Source organism: Zosterops lateralis, assembly GCF_965231275.1.
Source record: "Zosterops lateralis genome assembly, chromosome: 1".
Classification (NCBI taxonomy): Eukaryota; Metazoa; Chordata; class Aves; order Passeriformes; family Zosteropidae; genus Zosterops; species Zosterops lateralis.
Window position 1 is genome coordinate 144574946 of NC_139762.1, and position 18145 is coordinate 144593090.

Here is an 18145-nt window from a genome sequence, read left to right on the forward strand (position 1 = left end):
TCTTTATGGATAACACTATCACAAAAGGTTGGATTGCTAAATGCTTTTAATTAAATACTGTAAAGCAATAAGAATGACCTGCTATTTTATTGAACAAGATTAAAAAGTCGTGGGAGTCACCTTCAAATAAAAACTTGTCTGACCAGTTCTCCACTGACAAGAGGTGAATTGTAGAAAAGGATCATAAGTCATATGCCACCTTCCTTTAAGCAAAAAATTAAGCAGAATTATGAATATTAAATTGACTTGTTGAAGACAAATAACCTTATTTTTAAATCAACTTGGAAAATATAATATTAAACAGCACTAACATGTGGACAATCGGAATAGTTAAGGTAGGAAGAGACATCTGAAATGGCTTAGTCGAACCTTAGATCATCTAGTCCAATACCAAATCAGATTCAATATTCAAAAAGAAGCTTATATACAGTAAGCACCAGTAAATAAATATTTTGGGACATAGAGAGGTAAAATGGAGAAAAAACATACAATTTCATTTTCTAAGAACTGCCTTTTAGACTGTAGACATATTTCCCACAAATTGGAAGAGTTAACAGAAAAGTAAGTTTCTCAATATGAAAAATATACACCTTCCAGAAATTATTTTAAAAGACATCCAAAAAAACTCCCACTAAAATACCTTCTGATGCAACTGCTTTTAGTTTTTAATGACTTGAGACCAATATATTTGCTTTGAAAGATTACAGAGTTACAAGAAATACTGGTTAAAAAATATTGAAAAGCTAAATTCCAGTGGCTGTATAAAATTTAATTTTTTAACTCTCTACTACATGATAATTTTAAGACCTTCTTTATAATGTAACCTGCATAGCCCTTCAAGTACTCAGAAATATCACTAAAGGTGTTAAGAAAGATCAAATTTGATGCAACATTGATTTATATTGTCCCTATAAATTTTATGAATTAAATATATAAATTTTAATACTTTAAAATTACAAATTACATAGTAACATTTGACTGTTTTTTGGATTAAAAAGTACATTTGTGTGTGTTTAAATTCATGTGTACACAAACAAATTGTATGTGGTGTCTTGATCATGGGTAGAAAATGGCTAGTAAAGCAGCAGTAGTCTTTTTATTCAGACCCGAATGCAAAACTTATATAATGATAAAGATAGGAAATCCCTTGTTTCAGCAGTACAACAAACATGAATTTTTCTAATAATGAAGATGAATGACTGAAGATTGAAATGTTAAAAAAACTGCTGTAAGAAATTAAAAACTAATATCCCAATAATGATAACAAAAAAAGCAAAAGGACAGCAACAAAAATTTAAAAAACAAAAAAAAACCCCACCAAAAACCAAAAGAAAAAAATACCAAAAGAACCTAAACACACCGCCCCCCCCCAAACCCTAACTATCCCTCCCCCCCAAAAAAGAAAATAAAAAACTTACACCACAAAACCTGTTCTGATGTTATGCTTCAAAGTATTGGAAGAACTGAGTTTCTATGGAACAACACAGGATAATTTGTAAACAGCCCTCTCACAACCCCCCAAAACTACCAACAACTAGCAATCAAACAACATAGGTATTCCATCAGAAAGAAGAACAAAAATTTCCAATTTGCCAAGCTGCCATAAAGGAGTATCAGAAAACCTAAGTAATTTTTCTATACCCATGATTCTATGAGAAGAACTTGGGTTGTGACTCAAAATGCAGGTTTAAAAGCTTAAGAAATGTCCAATTTCTTAAGGTGATTTTAGTAGTGTAGGACAGAGATGCAAACACAATTTCTATTTTCAGAAAAGGACATCTGAAAAGTACAGAGATGTAAACCTGAGATGTAACAAGACTGTAGAAATTATAATTAAGTTTAAATTCACCTGACACATGGATGAAAATGACATCCACAAAGCATCAGGGCTTTTTTGAAGCAAAGTCCTGCATGATAAATCCACTAATGCTTTCCAGCGAGATTAGCTGGCATAGAGATGAGAGAAACCCAGTTTAGGTATACTATTTGCAGTTCTAAAAGGGCATTTGAGGAAGCGCAAATGGAAGGTTCTTACAGAGATTAAGAACTCTTTCATAAAATGACAGGCCTTTTCTGCATGTTTGCTTAAAATATAGTCAGTTGATGGTACAAGTAAATGGTCAGTTCTGCCAGAGGAGAGAAGTCACTAATGCACTTCTTCAGTATCTAATCTGTTTCACTGAATCACAAAATGGGTAAAGCTGAAAGGGAGCACAGTGAGTCATCTGGTGCAACCTCACTTCCTAAGCATGGTCACCCCAGAGCACATTGCCCAGGAGAGTGTCCAGATATTGAATATTTCCAGCTCTTGAATATTTCCAGTGAGGGAGATTGCACAAGCTTTCCGGGTAATCTGTTCTAGTGCATGGTCACTGCACATTAAAGAAGTTGTTTTTTCATGTTCAGGTGGAACTTCCTGTGCATCAGTTCTTGCCCATTGCCTCTTGTCCTATTGCTTGGCACCACCAAGAAGAGCCTGGATCCATCCTCTGGTACTCTCCCTTCAAATACTTCTAAACACCAATGAGGTCCCCTCTCCAAGATCTTTGCTCAAGATTGAACAAACTCAGATCTCTCAGTCTTTCCTCATAAGAGAGATGCTCCAGTCCAGTAATCACCTTTTTTGCCCTCCACTGGACCCGCTCCAGGAGCTCCATGTCTGTTTCTCACTGAGGAGTCCAGAACTGGACACAGCACTCCAGATGTGCCTCACTAGGGCTGAGTAGAGGGGCAGGATCATCTCTGCTGTTCTGGTGGCAGTAGTCTTTCTAATGTACTACAGAACACTGTTGGCCTTCTTGGGCACATGGGCACGCTGCTGGGCTCCTCCACAGTTTGTTTTCCACCAGGACTCCCAGATCCTTCTCCACAGAGCTGTTTCCCAGCAGGTCAGCCCCAAGCCTGTGCTGGTCCATGGGGCTATTTTTCCCCAAGTGCAGGACCCTGCACTTGCCTTTGTTGAATTTCAAACCATTCTCTGCCCATCTCTCCAACCTTTCAAGGTCTTTCTGAAGGCCTGGACAGCCCTCTGGGGTGTTGGCCACTCCTCCCAGCTTTGTGTCATCAGTGAACTTGCTGAGGAGGCACCTGCCCTTTCATGTAAGTCATTGATGAATAAGTTAAACAGTTCTGGGACTAGTATGGAACCTTGGAGGACACCATTAGTGAAAAACTTTCAGCTAGAGACCCTGTGTCACTGATTATGACCCTCTCAGATCTGCCATTCAACTTGTTCTCAATCCACCTCACTGCCCACTGATCCAGTCAACTCTTCCTGATTTTGCCTAAGAGGATTTATGAGAGATGGTGTCTAAAGCCTTGCTGAAGCCGAGGTAGACAATATCCATTGCTCTCCCCTCATTGGTCCAGGTAGTTGTTTCACTGTAGAAGGCAATCTGTTGGGTCAAGCCCAATTTACCTTTATCAAATCCATGCTAAATATTTCTGCTTGCTTTTTTGTCATCCATAAGGATACAGATGGCCTTCAGAATGAGGTGTTCCACCACCTTTCCAGGGACTGAAGTCAGGCTGACTGGCCAAGAGTTCCCCATGTCCTGCTTCTTCCTTTTTTGAAGACCAGGGTGAGATTTGCTTTTGTTTCCAGACACTTCTGATCACCATGGCCTTGCAAAGATGACTGTGAGTGACCCCTCTACGGTGTCCAGAAACTCTCTCATGGACACATCCTGCCAGAGCCCATGGACTTGTGAACATCAAGTTTGCTTAGGTGCTGTCTAACTTGATTTTCCTTCACCAAGGGAGAATTTTCCTTCCAAGACTCCTTTACTTTGGTCTGTGTCAGAGAACCTTGAGCCTGATCATGTCAGTGAAGATTGATGCAAACATGACATTTGATAACTCTTCCTTCTCTGCATGCCCTGTTACCAGGGTCACCCATTTACTAATGAGCCCAGAATATCCTTTCATTTTTTCTTCTGATATTGATGTATTTTAAGAAGCCCTTCTTGTTGTCCTGGACATCTTTGGCCAGATCAAATTGCAGATGGGCCTCGGCCTTCCTGATCTCATTTCTACTTACTCTGACAATCTCTCTCTATTCATTCCAACAGGGTGCTTCCATCCCTGCTTTCACATCCTGTATATTTCCTGTTTATGCTTGAGTAATGACAGGAGTTCTTTATTTATTCACACATATCCCTTGTCCCCTCTGTCTGATTTCTTACTTGTTAGAATGCATCATTCTTATGCAGGATTGAAAATGATCCTTGGATATCAACCAACTCTTTGGGGCCCCATTTCCCTGTGGTGCCTTTTTCCATGGGATTCTTCCACTAACATCCCCAAAAACACTGAAGTCATCTCTCCTGAAGTAAATGCCTATAATTTTACTTGCTGTCCTGCTTCCTTCACATCCAGTACTGAACTTCACAATCTCAATGTCACCAAGGCTGCTCCCAACCTTCCTATCTCCAAAAAGGCCTTCCCAGTTCATTAGTATGAGGTTGAGAAGAACACCATTCCTTGAGGGGTCCTCCAGTACCTGTGTCAGAAAGCTGCCATCAATGCCTTCCAGCATTCCTCCTGGACTGTTTCTGCTTTGCCATGTTGGTTGTCCAGCAGATGTCAGAGTAGTTAAAGGTATTGTCTGACAATATATTAGGCAATATAGGCAAAACAAGGCAAGCAGTGAAATGACAAAACTGACGTCAGCTTACACAAAACAGTAATGAGGACAATAACCTGTGAAGAAATAAAAGTCCTACAAAACCGAGTAACAGGAAAATGGAAGATTAAATACATTGTATTTTCTAGGAAAAAAAAAAAAATTAAAAGGCATCAGATGAAGATAGTAGAACTACAGTGAACAAAGGGAATTACTTCACTGAAATGTCCTTGCCATAAAATATTTAGAATACTAAAATTATATGTGAGCTTGAGAGGAAAAATAGGCAAAACCATGGATAAAAAAAAGCCATCAGTAAATGCACTGGATTTAAGAAGTGTCTATGCCACAAACTGTTAGGGAGTAAGAAGACATTTTGTAGAAGTATTACTATATAATTGCTTGCTCTCTTTTCCTTATGTTGTACCCTGTTAAATGAATCTTTATTATGCCTCTCCACAACTGTTACCATATTCTTATAATCTAGGGATTACAAATAGGATTTTTTTATGTTGAATGCATTGTTTGAAAATTAAATAAAAATATTATTTACATATTTGGATAAGGCTGATGAGTAGAGTCAGAAAAAGTCAGTAGTGAATTGTGGCCAGCAAAGCAGGAAGAACACAAGAGTAAAATACAAAACCAATTAATATCTTTGCATTAAGATAAAAATGGAAAGTGCCCCAAGTTCCCAAAAAGGATGCACTTTTTCTCAATATGTTCAAGAGATATCTGAAATAGAAATTATCTTGAATTATAAAACTTGCAATAACTTTCAGCAGACATGGAATCAGTACAGAGAAATTTATCCTGTATTAGTAAATTCTTGTTTAGTGGTGTTGCACAGAAAGAAGTGTTTCATTTTTTAAAAAAAATACAAAGCCATATTTGCATTTAAGAATTTGAACTAATCATGAGACTTGCTTGGACTAAATAATTTGCACAGATTTTCACCATTAGTGTGAATCTCTGCATGTCGTTCTTTCTGCAAAAGGAAGTTAGTACACACAAGGAATAGAATTGGGAGTAGAATCCAATTAAATACGTAATTTATATGATCCTGTCCAGATAATGCACCACAAAACACACAAAGAAAACAAGCACATGATGAGAAACACAGAGAAGAGTGGATAGAAAGGCAAGAGAAATCATCAGAGTGGTGAAAATACCACAAGAGTATATACACTGAAATTTATAAAACTGAACAGCTCAGAAAGTAAAATGTGTCATAGATTTAATTCCTGATTTTGATGTGCAGAAATCAGAAAATCTTCCCCCATCTTCACAAAAGGGGGATTACATAGTATTTTACTAAAGAAACACATCAGGTTTCTTGTGAAACCCAAAACTACACAATGGAACTGTCTGCATTCTCACTGAGATTTAGTTGGTTTTTTGTGGTTTTTTTTGTTTGTGGTTTTTTTTTTTTTTTTTTTTTTTTTTTTTTTTTTTTTTTTTAATTAGACAATAATAAGAACAATGAGAATTAAAACTATATTTTTTGGTAGAATGAACATAAAGTCATATATTTCACAGACAAGCTACTTTCATAGTTTGTCAAAAGTCTGTTTTATGGTAAATGTATCTTATTTCACAAATTTGAAATTCATGTTTCTAGACACAGTTAGGGGACTAACAATGGATTCAGATAATTCAGAATTCTGTCACCAACAGAAAAGAAATCGCTGTTGGGCAGTTAGTCAAGGAAAAATATCTCTGTGCCAACTGAGAGAAAAAAACCTCAGATGAGTCTGAGCCACAGTGCTGACTGCTAGGAAAATAGGATGAAATTTGGATCACAAACTCCAGACGGCTCCCCCAAGCTGCACTAATGTCCCAAGCACTCAGGAACACAAGCCACAGTGCTTGAAGCAAGATCAATGTCATGCTGTAAGCAAAAAGAAATCTTCTGAAATACTGGGTGTCAGAGTGTAAATCCCACTTCCTAAGATTAGATCATCAATGTGGAAAACGGAACAAGCAAGTCTAATTTGCTTCAAATTCTCTTTTTTACCTATACTGCTATGTAGCTTGGCGTCTTGAATAATCCTCTACTAAAACCTGTCCTTCCACTTCAGTCAATGTAACCGTCTTGAACTTTATTTTCTTATGTAATTAGATTGGAGAATGTCTGATGTGCCAATAAACAGATTTTGTCCTAATAGGAGGCAGAACTATCAGGAGAACCTACTGATGTAAGATGTTTTGAAGAATAGATAAAAATAAAACAGATACACCAAAAGAGAAACGTTTTCCTCAGATTTGGCCACAGCACAGAAACTGAGGGTGTGATATCAGAACCTAATAGAAAAAGACTGCCCTGAGGTTAGTTTTGTCTTTTCAGAAGACTCAAATCTGACCTAAACAGAAGTTCAGCTCTCCCCCGTGATGCTGATAGAGGATGGTTTTGTTCTCTGTTTACATTACTGATTTCATTCCCTATAGCATTTTTTTCCTATTAATTTACACCATAACTATTCGCATTATTTGTTAATCCCAGAAATTTTGTCATACAGTTTACGTTGAACGAGTGTATAAGGAATATCTTGTAATTAATCTTTCACACACGTCCAAAGTTACAAAAGGAGATAAAGTTACAAAAGGAGTTACAAAAATGTATATGAAAGCTATTTTACACTTAAAATTCTCATATAAAAATTTCCAGGAACTATAATATTCTAGATTATAAAAGTTTTTGTGAATCAAAATAAGTTCTCAATTCTGCAAAATCTTATCTTAGAAAAAATGTGTTTGTTTGAAGGCTGTGCTGTAAGTTTGTCTCATATTTTGTGCAGCTGTTTTTTACTCAATTATAGATGAAGATCATTCAGTTCCAGTGTTTGAATATGTTGGAGATTGTTTCTCTACTACTGTTTAGCTGAGTACTTTTTCCTCTTCACCATGGCTTTGACATAGAAATGTTGCTGTGACAATATGGCACCATTTCCTGAAATATTGAATGATCCTAAGTATTCATGCAACATGACAACTATTAAAAGTATTTATTTGTGATTTCTTTTCATACTACTGATATGGGAAGTCTGAAAATAATCCATTATTTATTTGTTTTACTTAGTAGCTACATAAGCACCAAAGTCTAATCTCACATCTAAAAAAATGATTATGGTTTTCAAATAATCCCTTAAATTATGATATGAAAATAATTCACTTACAATTTCTAAATATTCCATGTTTTTACTTAATAATGCTACACATACATTTGAAGCATGAAAAAGACCCAAGCCAAATATTATCTGTAGTGAGGCAGTGCTTGTATTTCTGTTCTGCCTAATTAATTATTGTACCTTTATAAGTAGTTTTATTTGATGGGATACTGAAAAAGGGATTTCAAAACAACAGTAAAATTTTGTTTACTTTAAAATAGTCTCGCAAATATTTAAAGCTATTTTTAATATTTCAAATATTTATAATGTTATCCAGCTATTAAAACCATAAAATAACTCCACATGCAACATCTCATTGTAGAAGTAAACATAAATTTTTATTATTTCTAAAAAAATTCCTAGAGTCCCTCAAATGGCAGATACATAAAAGAGGATCAGCTGTTAGTTCCTGTAGTAACATAAATTTAAAATAATAAATAATTACTCAGCTAAAAACTGATAAATACATATGTGTTTAAAAATTAATTTGTCTATTTCTATCACTAAAAATGATGTGGCATATTCAGTTCTATTACAGTCATAAAGGAGTAAGTACTGTAAGTAAGTACACTATTTTGGAGAACAATGGGGAATGGGCACTGGGTGATGACATCTCATCATCTTTTCTTTTTCATATTCCACGTAGAAATTGGAAAAATGTTAAAAAGGCCTTCCAGAATCAGACCCAAATGTCACTTAGATTTAAAATGTCTTTATGAATTTTGATGGGATGAGACATGGATATCTCCACTACCTCTAGTGAGTTGAGTCTGAGAAGCACAGAAGCAGATATTTAGGCATCAAAACCTTTTAGCAGTAAATTTTTCTAGTGTTAGTAAGTACTGTTGTCAAGTACAATATCAAGTAATTAGCTCCAACAAAGATCTGTAAAATGAAACAATAAAATATACAGCACCCATATTATTTATATGCATTTCAGTGTGTTTTAGGAGGGTTTACTTTGAAAAAAGCTTTACAAGCTCCTGAGAAATGCCCATCAGCAGCTGGAGCACCAAAGGAATGCTATTCCTTGGGCTGTTCAATTGCATCTTATGAATTACCCCAAACAAGTTAAATTTGTGCCTTTCAAGATTGCTCCATGATGAAAACTAAAACAAGGACAGTGGGGACGATCAGAAGATTCAGTTCAAAAATTAAACTGCTGGATCTAATGTAAAATGCTCATGTATTTGTACCTTTCATGTAAGCAGAAATTTACAAGGCTTAAACACATAATAAATACATGGCATCAGCCTTAGCTATGTGTCTAAGTGGATAGTGGAATTTGTGAGATGCAAGAGGTCAAGTTAAAGTAATACATTTGATACAGTCAAAAGATGAACAAGAAAGTTAGGCATATATTCTACAGAATTAATGAAATAACTTAAACTGAAATTTCCTTTGACCCTGACTTCGAGAAATCATCATTCTCTTAAGTATTGCTAAAAAGTCTCTGAAAAGGGAAAATTTCTTTGCATTTTTTGATTCTAGTAAATAATTCAGTGTTACGTCACAATTCTTCACCGTTCTAATGCAAATACTCAGTTTACCTCATTGAACTTTCTCTCAACTTCCAATTCATAAATTTCAAAACTTAAACTGCAGAACAGCTGCTAATCCAAAATACTACCCAGTTACCTGTTTTCAGTACCTACCATCATTACTAGACTTTACACAGTTTTAAAACCAATGGAAATAGCAATCCCTTAAAACCTGACTTGCACTTGATACCCTTTCCATTTTATTTTATGATCACACTCTGGATTGGCAGTGAGGTGGTGGTGGGGAATCCTACAAAATAAACCCAAACCAAAACAAAAGGAGAAAAAACAGGCAATCCCCTCGACAACCACCACCATAGAGAACCTATCAATTGAGTGCTTGGTGTATGCAAGTGCTATTTAGTGAACAAACGTAAAGTACTATTGTAGGGCAAAAGAGAAACAGATTCAATATCTAAGCATACAATCACAAAGTTGATTATATGGAGATGCTGTTGTGAATGTTCACCCTTTCTGTACCCTTCTATCTATTCATATTCAATTAATTTTATTCTTGCAGAACTATAGCTTCTAAGAATAAATGTAACTCATGAATAAAAGAAGACATAGCATATAAGAATAGACAATAATCCTCTGCCTTCTGCAAACTAAAACTGTTGCAAGTAAAATTAATTTGATCAGCAAAGAATCATGCAAATAAAAGAATTGACAGCTTGAGCTCCGGAAATTAGAGTACAGATCTAAAACTCATCCTTTTCCTCTCAAATATGCTTCTAGTTTTGCTATATTAGCAAATTATTACACTTGTTTATACTAATCATTCTCTTGCCCCTTTCAATAGCCTGAATGTGGAAATCCTAGGTCTTAGTGATTACCATGCAGCAAAGTACTACATCTTCCTATCTTAGTCCAGTATATCTGAATATCACGAGTGTACATGTGCACTTGTACCACACCATTATGGAGTTCTACTTTACACTACAGAAAAGTTATGGACAGAAAAAGAAACCAGCAAGTCACATTGTGCAGGTTTATTTGCAATATGCTCATTCACTCCATCTGCTGATTCTTAGCAACATCAGCTCTATTTCTAAAACACACAGTCTCTGGTTTAACTTTTGCCTCTCCTCTCTCATTTCCTGATTGAAATCATACTTTCTATTATCTGGTTTTGATGCTAGACAGAAACCATGCAATTAAAAATGTTCTTGTAAGAAAGACATATATCTCTGTTAAAAAAATAACAAATATAACTAATTCTCTAATAACACAGAAATGCATATATATGTATATATATGTTGTACTTTACCTTTTTTTGTTCATACTCTATAAAAAGTGTTTTTCCAGAAGTATTAAATAGCAACAGATGGTTTATATAGTGTATTATGCACTTTAAGACCATAAAGAACAACATTATTAGGTTTTTCTTTGTCTTGGTTCAAAACTTAGCAGTAATTCAAGTTGTTCACTTGCAGTGGTTTTTTTTAATGTTATGATAGGCATTCATTTTCAAATAATGTAGGATTTATTATTTTTTTACTCATTCATCTTTAAATAATCACAGAATTATTTCATTTTAATAGTCATCAGTATCAAATAACAGAAAATAACAGTAAAGCTATATGCCAAAACTCAATCACTGTAACAGCACATCAAACAAAACACATGCAGTTTCATGTAACGTAAGACCTTTAAGACAACTTTTTTCTTTTCCTTTTTTTTCCTTTTAACAATTCAGCTTACATTTTCCTATGTTTTTTAAAACTGACACAACTGGAAATAGAATGCATCCACTAACAAGGAAGAAAAACATTTCATAATATTGGCCTAATTTTTGGTACACCGTTACATTTGCTTCCAGTGATGTATCATTACCTTTGTAGTTAACCTTGAAACCAATTGAGCCCACACTTTCATCCGTTTGAAGGTGCAACCACATCTGATTGCTCATGCTCACAATTAAGTCTGGTACAAAGCTCCCGGTTAACCTATAGATAGAAGAAAATTTCTGTAAAGCCATTAAGCATAATTAAGGAGATTTGTTTTTCTTTTTGTAAGAAATCTAAATAATTATCAAGCATTTTTTTAACATTTGCTTTCAAATTCATTGCATTCAGCTCACACTAAATTAGTTATTTACTGGCTGGCCAGCCAAGACAACTCTCACATTTCCAATGACTGGAAATTTGGTAGTAGTCTATAAACACATGCAACTACTGCTTATATTGTATTGAAATATTTCATCTCGCTTTCAGTTGCTACTCCAGAAAGACGTGCAACTTCCCTAATGCTTAACCTTATCTGATAATCCAATGTCCATTACTCAGGTACTTGAAGGCATATCAGTGTCACTAAAAGCCCATAATGAGGCATTACAGTGATTCTTTCATTTTTCTGATATGCAACTACCCACTTTGTAATACATGCCTTGCATATTTAAAAGAAAGCTGTTATTTTTAAGTAGCAACATTATTATGAAGGTCCGTGTGTTCCCTGCACTCTCTCCCCTCCTCTCGTCACATCTTCTACAACAAAGGAAGAGCAGCCTGACAAGACTCAGCTGTTGTTTATTCCTTCATAAACAAAACTAGCAAATGTTTAAAACTTTAAAACCTTCTACTGTTACAGGGCACTGATTAATAGAAAGAACTAAACTTGATTTTCCTTTTTTTCCCTTTTTAAAATTTTAATATTGTTTGCAAAAATTTGCAAATCAGTGCAATTCTAAATGTTGATTCTATTTACTGAAAGAACAGTGTGATAGCAATAAAGAAATGTCGTGAAAGCTGCAGTTTTATGTTACATTGCATTTTCATGCAAAAATTTTGTCTCAAATTTGGTTATACTTTATTATCTAAAACAAAATGCTGAAAAGTTTCCAGATAATTTTAATTCTTGTAAAATGGATCACAAGCACAATACTGTATGAGTGAAAACTGTTAATTTTTTGAAGTTCTAACCATTCTTTAAAGCTAGCTGAAACTTAAAATGGACTAAATGTATTTTACAGTTAATTTTAGTTCTTCCCTCTGGTCTTTTTTAGCTTCCTTCTGTATTAAATAGTCTGCTGTGGGAAAAAACATGTCTGTTTCCCACATCTGTGTTCACAGATGGAGCTACTAGAAAGACTCTTGCCAGAACTGAACAAGTAAATGCCTGGCCAAAATAACATATTAACTGCTCATTCCAGCACTAAGAGAAAGGGTCTTCAGTGAGTTCAGTCTTTGCCAAATTAGTAGATTAACAGGATGTTTCTGAGAAACAACACTGATGTAATGGCTAACAGAGTTTTGTAATTGTCACCAGGACTGACAGTATGTAGTTTGAATATTAAGGGCACTGAGAATATTAATCTGTCTGTTGCGTCAGACCAAATAATTTTTATGATAAAAATCCATAAAAATGTTCAGCATTTCCATTTTTTGAAATTAATAATAATAAAAAAATTGTCCATAGATTTAAAAAGAAATATTTTCCAATTAAATAGTACAGGAGGAAAAAAAAAAAGAAAATAATTAAAAACAAAAAAGGAAGAAATCAGAAGAATATAAAAATCACTTGTTGCTCTATATTTTAAGTCCTTAAGGATCCCCGTTAAACATTTTGGAATGGGCCACAGAGCAATAAGATCCAGAAAAACCATTATATGAAGGAAGCTATTTAAGAAAATAATGAAAATCTGCAGTTGAGAATTATTCTTTCTGTCCTTCTGGGGGTTAATGTAGCTTCCTCTACCCTGGATTCAGTATCTAGATTCCTCTCCTGGTAGTACATGTTCCCTTTTGAGAGTTGAATAGTGAACACTGACAGCAGTAGAAATGGAAATATGTGATTATGATGTCTCCCTTTTTATTAAACAGCTTAACAGTTACAACACTCAGCAGGGTGTTTTCCACTTCTTCCTCTATGACTCCAGAACTACTCCTCCCACACACTAGTGACATATATTCTCCCCCTGAGTACACTGAAGACTAGGTTTGAGGATATTCAGAAGATTGTAACACTCTCCATTTGCTGAAGACAACCTGTAATATAAAATTGGACAGATGCATTTCACGATTTGTAAGCTGGATTTTCAAAAGGCATGTTACAGGAACCAGTGCCTAGATGGATATCGCATTAAAAGTCACCTGCAGCAATTGTTAGACCAAGCTGCCAAAAAAAACCTTCCAAATATCCTGAAAAAGTGCTGTGACTGATATATGGAGAAAAACCTGTTGTCCCTGAATTTCTTGCCTTCAAGTGTTTGAGTCTTTGCAGCAGCTTCTCACGCTGCTTTATGTAAACAATATTATATTCTTAGAAATTATCTCTATGTTTTGCATTCTTGTTCTCTGAGAGAGAACTTGACTGATGGTCATATTGACCAATGGAGTCAGGAGGTTGTAACCTCCTTGGGCCAATCTTGGCTCTCTGTACAAAATGTATATAAGCCTTTGAAGTCAGATAATAAAAGAGCTTTCCATGATTCACCAAGCTGCTGCCTGCTGTCCTCTGTGAGGCTCCACTCCCACGTCACAACGTGTTGCCCCTCTAAAGGGCAGGAGTAACAAAGAACCCACCATTTTTTTCCCTTCTTCCCCTCTATCCCTTGGTAACTTTACACTTCTCCATCTTGCATTTTACTTCCATAGGAAAGTAGTAAAGAACGCCTTCATATTAGTCATCTTTTCAAACAGACTAAAAATATTATAGCAATCAGGTTTAAGTTCATTTGGGTGGCAGGCTCACCAGGCTGGAGCAGACTGTCACGTTGCTGGGTGCATGGATGTACAGGCTCAGAATTACAGGAACCCAGGGAAACTTAATGGCAAGTACTGAAAAGGCTTTGGAGTTTAGCTAGTTCTGTGATTAACATCAGCAGAATAGGAATAATCAGGAGTGCAATTATCAATTTAGGAAATATAATTCCATTGAAATGCCACTTAACTTCAGTTTTTCTTCTGAACCTTCCTATCAAGAAGTTTCCACTAAAACTGGCAGATTAAACACTTGGGTAGGTTTCCTGATTAACTCCGATAAATTGGAAGATAAATGTTTTCACATTATTAACATGTAAACCAGACATATTTAAACCAATGTTCTTCAGCAATTTTCCAGGGGAAAAATAATTATTTTAAAATTTAAAATCCAAAAATTAAATGATACAACAGCTGATTTATTTGCTGTGCATCATATCTCAGACAAAGTCTGCATGGCTCACAAGAGAAAAGATTTATACAGTTTTTACAGTACTCAATTATCTTCCATCTTCCATGTATTTTTTTATGCATTTTAATCCTAATAAATTCACCGTTGATACTTCTGAACACAGAATAATGATTCTATTGGTAAACAAAATAATATACTTGTGGCTTATTGTATAATGTTACTTAGTATTAAGTCCCCATAAATTAATAGGGTATTTTTTTTGCTTTTCCTGGGTCTTCATAGTAATAATTCTTTAAAATTATTTACCTAGTTATTTACAGAACAGATTCTCTTATTGTATATTAACACTTTATAATTCTTATTAGCATTTTTAATTTAAAAAATACTCAGGATTCTTTATATTTATGACAATTTTAATAGTGTAATTCCATCATTTCTCCCCAACCTAAGTTACATCAGAAATACTTTCATGAAATGCTAACATCTTCAGTGAAATACAATCTGGGCAGACTGTTCTGCCACATTACTCAAAATTTAAAATATTATTACACTTCGCCTTAATGCATTACTGCGATTCAGTATCAATAATTTAATTAAACTTTAATAAGAATGTATGAATTGGCACTTAATAAAGGTTCTTTCCACATGAGAGAATATTCCATATAGTTTACGAATTTAATAGCTGAACCTGAATTCTAGCATTATCAGCAATATTTTTTGAATGATTAGTACTGCTTAAAAAGTAGAAATTACAGTACTTCCACATGTCTCAAATTTATTAGTGGTAGCAATTAACTCATCTATAGTCCACTAAGAGATTGTATTATCCCAAAGCAATTGCACCATAAATACCCAGCTAAATGCGGGTCTTTTCATGGATAATAATCCTAGAATCAGATATTTAGGTTGGAAAAGACCTAAAGATCATCAAGTACAACTGTTAAACCAACACTGCCGAGTCCACCACTAAACCATGTCCTTAAACATGACACTTACACATCTGAACGCCTCCAGGGATGCTTCCTCAAGCACCACATTGGGAGGTTTCTTCCAGTACTTGGCCTTGGAACAATGTCCAATCCTTCTGACTTTAGTCAGAAAAAAACAAAACCAAAGCGAGAAATGAGTTCTCCCCTCTCGCTTTCCCTGAGAAGCGAGAGGGGAGAACTGGTGACAACAGATATGGAGAAGGCTGAGGTACTTCAGTGAGTTCTTTGCCTCAGTCTTCCCTGGCTGTCAGGCTTCCCACTTCCCTCAAGTCCTCGATCCCCTACATGGGATTTGGGGGAGAAGAGCAGGTTCAAGACCACTTGATGAAACTGAGAAGTCACAAGTCTATGGGGCCTGATGACATGGATACCAGGATCATAAGAAAACTAGTTGATATTGTTGCCAGGTAACTCTCCATCACTGGAAAAGTCATGGCAGACATGGTTACAGGAAGTAGGAAATCATCGCTCCTGAGAGAAAGGAAGATCCAGGGAACTACAGACCTGTGAGCTTCATCTCTGTGTTTACCCTCCAGCAGATCAACACTCCTGTCCAACTTGGTGTTATCTGCAAAGTGACTGAGGTTGCACTCAAACCTCTTGTCCTGACCATTGATAAAGATATTAAACAAAACAGAAAGGATAGAATGATTGCAAAACCAATTAAAAATAGAAGGTCAGATAATCTATCCTCTGGAAGATAAGTCTAAAGCAGAATTCTATAGAAAAATCTGCATATCTTAGAAAAAAATTATGTTCTGTTCAAAGTTTTGCAGAACAGTAAACATATAGCAATATATTTAAACTGACATCTTTAGTAATTTTAGAAGCTCAGGTAGTTTCTGTTCAGATTTACCTGAATCTAATAATTATTTAGTCTCATCAAAACACATTAATGACATTCCTCAATGCACACAAACTGTAAATGCAAAAGACTTACACTTGAAGTACAGTTTTAGGATCACCCACTTCTCCTCCATCGCCAATTGTCAGTGTGTCATAGCCAATCTCCAGATCAAATTCTTCAAAATTTATCTGAATAACCTACAAAATAAAATAAGAAAATATATTTTAGAAATAAATAAATGTACTTGAGAGATGAGTCTTTAAATCAAGCTTTTCAGCAATGTAAATAAAAGCAATCTTCCAATTAATGATTGCACATAAGTGTAGCATATTTCACAACAGATTAGTGTAATTGATCCCAGTTTTGGTTTACAAAATGAGAATTATAATAACTTTTGGGTATCATCACTCTGCTGACCTCCTCAAAGCACTATGATTTCACTTATTTATGTAGTTGTTACATGTTTATTACTGTTGTGGGTAATCACATTACATTTTGATTAATATATACTCAAAGGGCAAGATAACTAATTGCATTTTGTGCAATACTAGTGTCTTCAAATACCAACCAAATAATTGTACTTCACTGAGTAAATGCAGTGAAGGTGAAGAATTTAATTTACTCCAGATATCTATAATCTGGCTCAAGTAGGAGAAAGAGGCATCAAATGTAGAAGTAATTTTTAGAAAAGAGAAGAGGGGAGGGGAGGGGAGGGGAGAGGGGAAAGGGGAAAGGGGAAAGGGGAAAAGAGAAAAGAAGTACATTGTTTCCACCCATGTATTAATCATGGTAACTGTCTTTAGTTCCTCAAAATTTCATATGGATAAAAATGACGGGATATTTATATGTAGGAATTTTAATACTGTAAGCAATCATCTTTTATTACAGTTATAATTGAGAACTGAGAGCATTTGTGTTTAAAGATGTGGATGTCATTCTGATAGATTTTTATCATGTCTTTGAGAGCTCATATTCCTTTGATGCACTGGGGTTCTGGTAATTGAAGGACATGTTTCTATGAGCAAAAACCACTATAGGCAAGTTGGAAAACTGACGTATGTTGCAAGGATTGCAATTTGTTCCAAAGGGAGGAGAAACACTTTCCTTCACAGGTGTAAGTGGTGATATAAGTACACTGAAGAACAGCCAGTTTGGCACGTTCACATACATAAACACGTGTGTGTACATGTATATGTGCCATACCCCAGGGACTGCAGTCAAGTGCAGAGAGTTAAGAGGGTGAAGATGGAAAGGACATGGAAAATTGTGTCGGCAAGCAGCTGATTTGCTCTAATTGAGTAAAGAGGAGAAAACGACACATAAATCTTCCTAATCTTCTTAGTTTAAAAAAAAGTATTCTGGATATTTTTTGCTGTTCTAGACACAAAATTTGTAACACTAGAGAGAAGAATTTAAACTGAAATCCATAACTACATTTAAGGTAGACACATATTTCACTCAGTACTTAATTTAAAAAAAAAAAAAAAAAAAAAAAAAAAAAAAAAAAAACCAACCAAACAAAAAAGCAGTTATTTTTGGTCCACTTTTAATTTCTGTGCAACTATATGTGCAGTTACATCAGAAGACTCCACAATAAAACATGGACAAATAATGTTAGTATTGAATTCAACTTGAAAGCATATTTCACTTATTAACAGTAAAACACATTTTGAAATAATATTGCAGCAAACCCATCTGTACTATGTTGAAATGCATTTCCACACCTGAACAGGTGTTTCTACATAAGGGAAAGAGTTACAGCTTACCTTGGAACATGTAAGGAAGTTAAACGAGAATTTTCCATGGCCTGCTCATTGTAATTGGCTCATGCCAGCACAGGAGCACTGATTGGGCTTTGGAAGTGG

General features: G+C 35.1%; 1 protein-coding gene across 3 annotated transcripts in view; it reads right to left on the reverse strand.

Moving 5' to 3' along the window:
• Positions 1 to 18145, reverse strand: part of CSMD3 (CUB and Sushi multiple domains 3) — a gene marked incomplete at its 5' end in the record, with an annotated part of 578503 nt that overhangs the window by 279322 nt on the left and 281036 nt on the right. For all 3 annotated transcript variants that reach the window (XM_083859670.1, XM_083859669.1, XM_083859668.1), the window contains 2 exons: positions 11169 to 11281; positions 16374 to 16477. In XM_083859670.1, the coding sequence (XP_083715796.1) occupies positions 11169 to 11281; positions 16374 to 16477 (217 nt within the window). The remainder of the gene's footprint in view (positions 1 to 11168; positions 11282 to 16373; positions 16478 to 18145) is intronic.